The sequence below is a fragment of the Gasterosteus aculeatus genome, chromosome 2 (genome assembly GCF_964276395.1).
Source record: "Gasterosteus aculeatus chromosome 2, fGasAcu3.hap1.1, whole genome shotgun sequence".
In the NCBI taxonomy this organism is placed as follows: Eukaryota; Metazoa; Chordata; class Actinopteri; order Perciformes; family Gasterosteidae; genus Gasterosteus; species Gasterosteus aculeatus.
The window spans coordinates 3,365,609-3,376,860 of record NC_135689.1 but is presented as its reverse complement, the minus strand read 5'-3'; the positions used below and the strand labels follow the sequence as shown (position 1 = coordinate 3,376,860).

Here is an 11,252-nt window from a genome sequence, read left to right as displayed (position 1 = left end):
TTTCCGAGTCAGGTCAGTTAAGGGGCTGGTCAGCTCCGCAAAGCCTGGGATGAACCTCCTGTAGTAGCCTGCCAGCCCCAAAAACCGCCTCACCTCTTTTTTCGTCTTGGGCCGTGGGCAGGCTGCAATGGCTGCGGTCTTGTCCACCTGCGGGCGCACCCGCCCGCCGTCCAAGTGGTACCCCAGATACCGTACCTCCCTCCGTCCAACTGCACACTTCCCCGGGTTGGCGGTGAGCCCGGGCTGCCTCAGGGACTCCAGCACCGCGCCCACCCGCCGCACATGCTCCGCCCACGTGGTGCTCTGGATGATGACGTCATCCAGGTAGGCGGCAGCATACGCAGCGTGCGGACGCAGCACCCGGTCCATGAGGCGCTGGAAGGTGGCCGGGGCGCCGAACAGCCCGAAGGGAAGCGTGGTGAATTGGTACAATCCAAACGGAGTGGAGAACGCCGACTTTTACCTGGACTCTGGTGACAAGGGAATCTGCCAGTAGCCCTTGGTCAAATCCAGTGTCGTAAAAAACTGAGCGGTGCCCAATCGGTCCGGGAGTTCGTCGACCCGGGGCATCGGGTAAGCGTCAAACCGTGAGACCGCATTCACCCTGCGATAATCCACACAGAACCTTATTGAGCCATCCTTCTTGGTGACAAGAACGATGGGGCTGCACCAGGCGCTGTTGGACTCCTCTATTACCCCCATCTCCAGCATAGCGGCCAATTCTCGCTGAACCATTTTCTTCTTGTGTTCAGGTAACCTGTAGGGCCGCGTCCGCACTGTCACGCCCGGGGACGTCTCAATGTGATGCACTATGAGGTCCGTGCGACCTGGCCGGGAGGAGAACACATCATTAAATTGATCTTGCAACCGGGCTATGTCCGCTTGCTGGGCTGCAGAGAGACGGGCGTCGGATGGGAGCCGGGTGGGATCGGTGGACTTTGGGACCTCTGGCCCCAGCTCCTCGCTCTCTGCTACTGCAGACACCAGGAACACGGACTCCGTCTCTCTCCATGCTTTAAGGAGGTTGAGGTGGTAGATCTGCGTGGCTCCCCCTCTGTCAGATCGCACCACCTCGTAGTCGACGTCCCCTACCCGCCGTGTGACCACAAAGGGCCCTTGCCACTTGGCGAGTAGTTTTGAGCTGGAAGAAGGAAGTAATACAAGCACTTTCTCTCCCGGTGTGAATTGTCTCAGCTTGGCCCCTCTGTTGTACAGCCGCTGTTGACGTTCCTGGGCCTGGAGCAAATTCTCACGTGACAACTCACCCAGTGTGTGGAGTTTGGCTCGCAGGTCCAGGACGTACTGAATCTCGTTCTTACCGGGGCTCGGACCCTCCTCCCAGTGTTCCTTAAGCAGGTCGAGAACCCACCGTGGTCTCCTGCCGAACAGCAGCTCGAAGGGAGAAAATCCCGTAGAGGCCTGGGGGACCTCCCGTACTGCAAACAACAGAGGGTCAAGCCATTTATCCCAATTACGTTCATCGTCGTGAATAAACTTACGAATCATGGATTTCAGTGTCTTGTTCAGCCGTTCCACCAGGCCGTCAGTCTGGGGATGGTACACACTGGTCCGAACGGACTTAACCCCCAACAATTCGTACAGTTCTCGTAGGGTGAGTGACATGAACGAGGTGCCCTGGTCCGTCAGAATCTCTTTCGGGATTCCGACTCGGGAGATGACCTGAAACAGCGCCTGCGCAACACTCTTGGCGGAGATGCTGCGCAACGGCACTGCCTCGGGATATCGGGTTGCGTAATCCACCAGAACCAACACAAAGCGATACCCCTCCGGTGAAATGGCCCGATGAGGTCCATACCTAAGCGTTCGAACGGCAGCTCCATTAACGGCAGCGGATGCAACGGCGCTTTCGGGATGGCCGGCTGGTTCACCAGCTGGCACTGTGGGCAGAACGCACTCCAGCGGCGCACATCCGCCCAGATGCCTGGCCAGTAAAATCGGGCTACTATCCGATCCAGAGTTTTGTCGCTACCCAGGTGGCCCGCCATTGGGTTATAGTGAGCCGCCTGGAAAACCGTTTCCCGGCGGCTTTTCGGTACCAACAACTGCGTAATTTCCTGCCCTGTCTGAGTGTCGCGACTCACTCTGTATAGCCTGTCCCTAATCAGCGAAAAGTGCGGGTATGATAATGCGGCGTCGGGGCGCACCACTTGACCATCAATTTGCATCACTTGGTCGAAGGCAAAGCGTAGAGTGTCATCACGAGACTGCTCCGGTGGAAAATCTTCCATGGAGCGTAGCTCTGGCGTCGGCGGCGTCCCCATAGGAGGCCCCGCCGATTCCCCCTCCCCGTCTGCAGCGTCGGACAACCTCGCGTCACCGCCGAGCGCCGCACACACCCCGCATGTCCCTACCGGTCGCGAACGCACCCCCGCGCACTGCCCCGCTAACCTATGAAACCCCGACCAGTCTGTCCCCAAAATCAGGGGGTGCGTCAGGCGGGAGCTAACCGCGACCCTTACTCTATGCTTTTTACCCCCAAACCTAATCTCTATCGGCACCACTGGGTAGTCGTGAATATCCCCATGCACACACTTAATACTCACCCGGGATGCCTCCACCAATGCCCCGGGTCGAACCAGTCTCTGGTGGATCATAGACTGCGTGCAGCCAGAGTCCACCATCGCCTGATGTATACCCCCCTGGATCCTTACCGGAACGCCGTACGTCGCTCCCAGACCGGGGGAGGGTGCTGGAGGCCCGGCAACCCGTACCGTTTGGCCCACCTCCATTAGCGGGCACTCCCGCCGGTAGTGTCCGGGCTGCCCACACCTCCAACACTCCTGCCCTGGCGGTTGAGGAGCCCTCTGTAGGTCAGGGAGGGTACCGGGTGCTGACACAGAAGCCAACTCTGGTTATAGGTCGCTCCATTGTGAGGAACGTGAAGTTCGACCAGGGACCAGAGTCACATGTGTACCTGGGGCTACAGCACTTGTAAATCCGTAACTGAATATAAGACCATCACAATAAAAGTAAGACAACTCTCCATTTCTGTGTTTCTGTTGACCCAAATAAAACGGAGCAAGACAAAGTGAAAACATAAAGAAAAAATGAACCGCATTGAACTGGGTTGTTTGATATTTCAGGCTGGTGCCCCATTCCTTTTTTTATGAATTTTTATTGTGAATTATCTTGGATTGTTAACTAATCAGCCTTTGTTGCTACTGAGTATCTACCTCCGAAATCACCTGGATGACGCACCGTTGATGAGTCCTATCTGCATGTTGCTGTTGGTATCACATCGTTCTGTGGGAAACGTTAGATCGAGCATGCCACCTAAAACTAAAACACTAAATATATGTTTGTGTTCAAAAATGAGGAATCCTGATGAGACGGAAGTGACAGCAGTTCTGCAAAGAGCTGAGATACTAAGTACCAGGTGGACACTTGTTTATGGCCTCAGAGGCCTTAAAGGTTTTGTTTCCCTCTCTGTGCTTCTTTGAGGACTTTCATGAATCCGGTCTTTCTGGGGTTATAAAAGGGACAGTTTGTTGGAGAGACCGGAGACTGTGGTTCCTTCGGGACCCTGGTCCTGACACCGAACGTGGCCCTGCTGACGCCTGCTGCGGACATTATCATGATTATTTTAGATATTAATCATATTACTGTACTCGTAAACCAATATTACCCTCTCGTTAAGTCTCTGTGCTCTCCCTCCCCACAGGCTTCTGTGGATGGTGGTTCTATCTGATGGTGGTTGCCCCTGCGGTGGTCCTGCTGTGCGCCTGGCTTACTACAGTTACTTAAATCATTTCTGTCATAGGAATTGCATGTATTATACATTGTTCATTCTGTACACATGGCATCCATTGTAGTCTGTCCATCCCGGGAGTGGGATCCCTCCTCTGACGTTCTCCCTAAGGTTTCTTCCCTTTTTTTCCCTCTTGGAAGGTTTTTTTTTGTTTTTTGGGGAGTTGTTCCTGTGCCGATGGTGGGTTTCGGGACAGAGGATGTTGTATGTGTACAGACTGTAAAGCCCTCTAAGGCAGATTTGTAATTTGTGATTATGGGCTATACAAAATAAAATGAATTGAATTGAAATTGAATTGATAGAGAAGCTGTAGATCAAGACCTGCCTGAGGAACGAGTCTGACCGTTTTTCCAGGTTCTTGACACTTTTATCCATTTTTGTTCAGAATTGAGACTGTTATCCTGTTTTCTCTGTAACTCTTTATAATCAGATTTTTTGTTCTGAAGTAAATAAAACAGAGTTCGCTCTGAACCTCTGAAAAGTTACTTCGAGACCCTCCGGCGAGGGGGCCGCGCAGCGCCCGGCTGAGGCGACGCCACTACCGACACTCGCACCCGCTCACTCCTCACCTCATAACCAGCGGGGGGGGGGGACAGAGACGTCTTCAGGAGCTCCGGGCCGGACCCGCGTTGCTTGGGGAACATACAGTGGTCCGCTGTTGAGAGTGGGTGTATGAACAGTATTTGTCCAGGAGGGGGCGCTGTTGCGCCTCATGTCATGGAGTCACATGTCTCTGATGACTCCACTACGTATGAGGCCTAGTTTATGCTTCTGCGTTTCCAGAGAGACACAAGGACCTGCACACGAGCCCCTTGCGCGTCTTTTCACACCTCCTGTCGACCCATTTTTCTAGACTTGCGTCGCGAGCCTCCCGTCATTGGTGGACTATGAGGACGCGCACATGGCCTCTGATTCATGGAGGGAGATCTCCGCAAACGTCGGTTTGCCGGTCGAGGGGAACAAAGTTGTGGAGGAAAATACGGGACAAATGTGTCCGCGATGAAAAGCTGCAGTGTCGATGCACGAGGCAATAAAGTCTATGATACATAAATAAACAAACCAACGACTTCCACACAAAGACGTGACTCTCTAGGTCGTCTTCGACAAAAACACGTTACTCCGCCTGTTGTTCTGGAGGTGAATTGCTCTGCAACACACGCAAGACTTTTAGAGCCATGAATTGAAACGAGTGCGTCGACGCAACGGTGCGTAAAGACGCAGAAGCACGCGCCATCCTTAAGGGGGATGGTCACCCGCGCTCTGCACCTGACTCATGGAGAGCAGCATGTCATGCACCCATAGATATATATAAAGTAGATTTTATATTCATATATATACAATATATGAATTTTGTTGGGATGAATCTTACTAATGTGATGCAGGAGGAGCATGTGGACATACGTTCCCTGTAATCTCTAATATTTATTTAATTAAAGAAATGACTGTAGGAAACACTGTTTAGAAGTTTATTGATGCATAAAAAGGTTAAACACAAACAGGTTAAGATAAAATACAAACAGCACCTGTTAAAACTCTTAAAAAGACAAAGATAAACATTTACTTTAATCGTTTAAATGAAACCATTACTTCATATTGAGTAATATCACCAACGTTCTGAAGCTCAAAGACGTAAAAACTACTTTTTTCCGTTTTTCAAACAAGCCTCCGAACCAGCCTTCAAAAAAGCTTTAAAAAACAAAGTGACTGAGGAGATAAAATTGAAATGTACAGTAAACACTGAAAACCAACATTTGAATAAGTAAAAGTATTAATCTACTATTTTAAAGACATATGATGTATTTCCGTTAAATGATCGTTTTGTGGGTTAACTACAAAATACTGTCTCATATCAGGAAAGAAGAAGTTGACACAATAATTACTCAGAAAGACAAAGATGTGGTTTTTCATGTCGTCATCCGTTCCCCTGGTTCTGTCCATGCAGATGTTTTTATCCATCTGATAAAAGAGATTAAAGGTTATTTAAGAGTAACAGGTGTAAGTGTTGTGTTTGACCTTTGCTGACTGCTGGTAGTAATACACAAGTACACTCAGATTGTACTACATGGTGTGTTGTACTTGAAGTACCTGCAGCTGTTTCCATCCTCACATTTTCATAAACGCTCTCCTCTGGTTCATCATTCGTCCCTGTTAGAAGGATCAGATGAATGCATGAAGAGACACTTTATTCTCCTTTATTAAAGCTCTGCTGGCCTACAAAAGCATCTCAACTACTGCAGCTTGTTCCCTTATAGAAGTATTCACATTAACCATCAATGTCTTTAAGCTCAAACACAGAATCTGTGACATCATCGATACACTTTGTCTTTAATTTAAAGGTCAACCAGTCACTTGATCATCTGATTCTAGTATTTTAACAGCTGTGTGATGAACACAGGATTTACTGCACCATGTTCAGGTTCTTCAGAGCCTCCGATTGCGTCATAGAGACAAGAATCACCTGCAGAGCAGTGAGGATAAAGACGAGGTCGTATCAATCATTTGAACCACTTTGTATCAATTATAGAATCTTCTCAAACAGATAACCAGAAATGGAAATGTTAGCATTAAAGTTAAGAACACATTATTAAATAAATCAGGATTAAAGCTGACCAGGAAGAAGAGAAGCGTAATGTCCGTCTTTAGTTTCACCCTGGTTGATCATGTGGTCTGTAGCTGGGCTCTGATTGGTCCTCTGAGACCTTGTGGGTCCAAAACATGAAGTAAATACAGAGGATTTAATGAGGAACATGTAAAGTCCTGCTGCCATGTTCAGAGTGAGAGAAGAGAGGCTTGTACCAACCTGCTGAGGCTTGAAGCTGCAAGAAAAAGGTTTCACATTGATCATTAATTAGTGTGTGTAATAATATCTGTGACTTTGACTTATTTCAGTGAAATCAGTCTGATATCAGAAGGAAAAGATCTCACCTTCTGACTTTCTGTAGCGACGCAGAAACAGCAGCAGGAGAATAATCAGTAAAACTCCAGAAACCAGACCAACAACCAACGGCACGAGAAACACAGAGCTTGATGCTGCTTCTTCAGGATCTACACACAAGTACACACCAACCATGAAGAGATACACAAGTAACAATAATAACACAGTTTATTTATAACACACTCTTCATCAACAGATCTCAGAGTGTCACAGAGCCAGAAAAACATACTTAAAACAAAGTAAAACTAGTAAAAACACAGGTACTAATGTGTTGTAGTACTAAACTAGTACTAAACAAGTACTACAACACACACACACTCAAATACACAAACATGAAGCCTTGATCACACAACATTCACCTTTCACTGCTGGTCATGTTACATCTCTAATATTATGTGTTTTTACTGAACATGAACATATTTAAAACTGTATTGTCTCACACAAACAAATAGTTTATCTTAAGATAACTTCTAATTCAGTGACACCTTTTCTCACTCAGACTGTAACACATGTTACAAAACTCGTACTCACATTTCACTGACAACCAGCTCTCTGCTGAGGTCAAAGTCTCCAAACCTTGAGGTGATTTCCTTCCTCTACATTTATAAAAGCCTTCATCTGACTTAGTAACTGCAGAGATAAGCAGCTCCCCTCTGGCAGGATTTGGGATGAGTTTGTCATTTTTATAGAAATCCACATTATAAAGAAGCTTTTCTGTCCTCAACTTGCAGCCAAGAGTGACGGAATGTCCCTCAGTCACAGGACGGACAGGACTCACCAGGATGACATCACCACCTGTAAAGAGACCAGAGGACAGGAAGTCAAACAAGCTGATGAACAATGAGGAGAAGACATTTATAGTTTACATTTGTTATTCACATTCACACAGTAGCTGAGCGAATAGCTGCATTTCATGGATGGAAGAGACGGCCCTTTGGTGACGTACATGCTCACAGTTACATCTCTAATTAATGCTCAATATGTCGGGAGACAAATGTCCACTTAGTGGCAGTGAGCTACAGAATGGTCTAAAAGGTACAAAGTGAGCAGATAACTCTACAGCTCCTCCTGGTTTAAAGTCAATGGTGGATGTCAATGGTCATAAAGGGGAAAGTAAACCACAAAGACGTGTTGGATAATACAGAGAAATGATACTGCAACAAACTAAGATTGTTGAATTGTTTGTTAAAATAAATATTGAATTAAACTCATCATAAATCCATCGTCCATCCATCCATCTTCAACCGCTTATCTGGGGTCGGGTCGCGGGGGCAACAGCTCCAGCAGGGGACCCCAAACTTCCCTTTTCCGGGCCACACCTACCAGCTCTGACTGGGGGAGCCCAAGGCGTTCCCAGGCCAGTGCAGAGATATAATCTCTCCACCTAGTCCTGGGTCTTCCCCGGGGCCTCTTCCCAGCTGGCCGTGCCTGGAACGCCTCCCTAGGAAGGCGCCCAGGGGGCATCCTCACCAGATGCCCAAACCACCTCAACTGGCTCCTTTCGACGCAAAGGAGCAGCGGCTCTACTCCGAGCTCCTCGTGAATGGCTGAGCTTCTCACCCGATTTCTAAGGGAGACGCCAGCCACTCTCCTGAGGAAACCCATTTCGGCCACTTGTACCCGTGACCTAGTTCTTTCGGTCATGACCCATCCTTCATGACCATAGGTGAGGGTAGGAACGAAGATTGACCAGTAGATCGAGAGCTTTGCCTTCCGGCTCAGCTCTCTTTTCGTCACAACGGTGCGGTAAAGCGAGTGCAATACCGCCCCCGCTGCTCCGATTCTCCGGCCAAACTCACACTCCATCTTCCCCTCACTCGTGAACAAGACCCAGAGGTACTTGAACTCCTTTACTTGGGTTAAGGACTCATAATAAAGTCACTTTAAAAATGTCAGCCCTCTGTATTAAGATGTAAATACTTTAGATGTAAAAACCTTTAAATGAATAGAAACTCACTGTGTATAGTGATGTTGGCTGCATTGCTGATCTGTGTTCCAGACTCACACCAGTACACTCCACTACTCGCTGTAGCGTCGGTGTTGCATGTGGATCCAGTCATTTCTCCCCTGATATAACAGGGAAACACGCTGCCTTTTTCATCAGCCCTCATCACTCTCCACTCAGTAGAGTTTCCCTCACAGATCAGTGACAGTGACTCTGTGCTGAAGTGCTGCAGTCTGTGAGGACTCACTGTGAGAGACGCTGCTGGATTCACGCCTGAAGACACATCATTAGGAGACACACACAGGACAAACAATGTCAACACAAAAAGGACATTTATTCCCTTGTGCAAGAATATAAAAGTCTGAACAAACTCACCTCCAGACCAGACAAACTTCACATCACTATACTGAGTGTAAAACACAGGATCTCCTCTTCCAGCTCTGCACACATATCCTGCTGTGTGTGTCTGTCCATGAAGAATGTAGGAATCCTGTTCAGTCCCAGTGGTGCCACCAGCTAGAAGCTCATCAGTGTAGTAATAGGAAATGAATGGCTGTTCTGGAACAGCCTTATACCAGAAGAACCTCCATCCTGGAGATGGAGGTCCAACACTGCAGGTCAGAGTCACTGAGTCTCCAGGACTCGTCCATGATGGAGACACTGTGAGGACAAGCCGAGGGACATCTGTTGGAAAGAGGTTTGACAGAATAAAGACGTGTTATGATGAGTCCTTGGTGGATTACTGTCACTGCTGATGTCCTCCATCTTTTTATCTGTCTTCATGTGTTAAACAGGTGTTTGGGTACAATGTCTTTAAACACAGTAACTAATCTCACATTTCAAATATTCTATTTCAGATTCTTTGTCCTTAAATCTGCACTTGTAAGAGCTCCCATCAGACATCAGAGAAATGGTGATTTCATGTGTGTGTTGATGGTTTGTGTCCATCTCAATAAGTGTTTTGTCTTTGTAGAAGTCAGCATTCTTCTCCTTTCTCTGGTCTCCATGTCGACAGTGAAGAGTCACTGATTCTCCTTCATACAAGGAGGACGCAGGAGTTAAAGGATCACATCTCTGTCTGTGTAACAGTTACTTCTTTACTTTACTAAATCAGTTTCATTAAATGAACAATGATACAAGATATCAGTGATTTATGTTTCCTACATAATTATAATTTAACATAAAGTTGCAGACGGAAGAAGATGTCAAAGTCAGTCTCCCTGTAATAAATAATAAAATCTTCACTGAGTAATGAGAACATTTCACCTGAAGGAGGCGCCACACTCTGCTGATGTGTTTGATCCATTTGTGTTATCAATAATTAATCAATAACTAATATATAATTTGTCAATAGCAATAAAATATGGGATGGTTTGTCTTAACTCTCCATCTTTAACTTGTTATATTTGAAATGATCAATATTATCTCATAATTGATCCTTTTAAACAAAGCTCAGCTAATTAAACAGCATCACTGTCAACTTTCTCTCACACTAGTTAACATGTATTAATTATCACTACATTATATTACATCAGCACCTCATCAAACAGGTTTATTAAATCAACACGTCTCATTAATATAAAAGTGCTTTAATGAACTCGTCGTGATGGTAAAACTTTGATCACTTACCTGATACAGTTAGAGAGACTTTATTACTTTCTCTTGTAACAGGACGGATCTTGTGATCAGCAACACACTGATATTCACCACTATCTCCTCTAGTTAGAGATGATGATTTATATCTATTTTCTGTTCCGTTGGTGGTAAAGAAATGATCATTCCTACTGAATGAGTAATTCCAGTCAGTGTCGTTTCCTTCCCTTGAGTCACATATGAAGGTAACTTTCTCTCCAATAAATAAAAGGGACCAGTTTGGCTCAATATGCAGCAAAGCATCTAGAAACAAACACAACATGCAAAGAATGAATCTTGTCTTCTTTCTTGTATTCATCATAAAATAACTAAAGAGAACAGAAATATTAAATGTAAAATAGTGATAGACGGTGTTGAGTCGTCTTGAGTGAATGTATCAAAATAAAGAAAGTTGTATAGAAACCTTGAGCGTGTCCACAGTAGAGGAGAATATTCAGCGCTAAAATAAAGTGAGAAACATCATCAAACTGACAGAAACTATTAACTTCTGGCATTTAAAAAGTTGTATCTATGAAAACTATGATTTAAACAGAGAAAGTACTCACAGAAAAGCCCCAACGCACCAAACAAGATGTGTCCCATCCTCACGTCCACGCTGACACTCAGCTTGTGAGAAATGATTCCGCTTCGTGTCAAGAGACAGTTTGAAAGGTGTGAAACATGCAGAGAAATGTGGAAATGCAGAGACCACATATGAACATCAGGTTAGGTTTTCTCTAACTTCTGCTATTCTACTATTTTGCAATAGAAAAATAAATACTGTACATTTAAATCCCCAAAACCTTTTAAACACATCAAAAGAGGAAACAGTTAAGACTCTTTCACAATCCACTTCTTTTGACGTAATTGAGAAAATGGAGTTGGGAATTTCCACCAACTCTTTAGTTCCTCATCTGCAACAACAAGTTGAGAGAAATGAGAGAAAACAATTCAGTTTTACTACATATCTA

At 46.0% G+C, this 11,252-nt stretch overlaps 1 protein-coding gene across 5 annotated transcripts in view; it reads right to left on the bottom strand.

Annotated features, from left to right (window-relative positions):
• Nucleotides 1–11,084, bottom strand: part of LOC120829273 (Fc receptor-like protein 5) — a 29,480-nt gene extending 18,396 nt beyond the window's left edge. Inside the window, exons 1-13 of one of the 5 annotated variants that reach the window (XR_005713646.2) lie at nucleotides 11,068–11,084; nucleotides 10,848–10,927; nucleotides 10,706–10,741; nucleotides 10,279–10,545; nucleotides 9,025–9,333; nucleotides 8,662–8,922; nucleotides 7,236–7,499; nucleotides 6,695–6,814; nucleotides 6,570–6,585; nucleotides 6,380–6,468; nucleotides 6,177–6,227; nucleotides 5,855–5,914; nucleotides 5,222–5,725 (exon numbers count right to left, since the gene is read on the bottom strand). Coding sequence is in view for 4 of the 5 variants with exons in the window: in XM_078083428.1 (XP_077939554.1) it covers nucleotides 5,718–5,725; nucleotides 5,846–5,914; nucleotides 6,177–6,227; nucleotides 6,380–6,468; nucleotides 6,570–6,585; nucleotides 6,695–6,814; nucleotides 7,236–7,499; nucleotides 8,662–8,922; nucleotides 9,025–9,333; nucleotides 10,279–10,545; nucleotides 10,706–10,741; nucleotides 10,848–10,995 (1,638 nt within the window). In the remaining variant the exon portion in view is untranslated. The other 4 variants (XM_078083430.1, XM_078083428.1, XM_078083436.1 and 1 more) reach the window with 4 other exon arrangements.
• Between the last annotated feature and the right edge of the window lie 168 nt (nucleotides 11,085–11,252).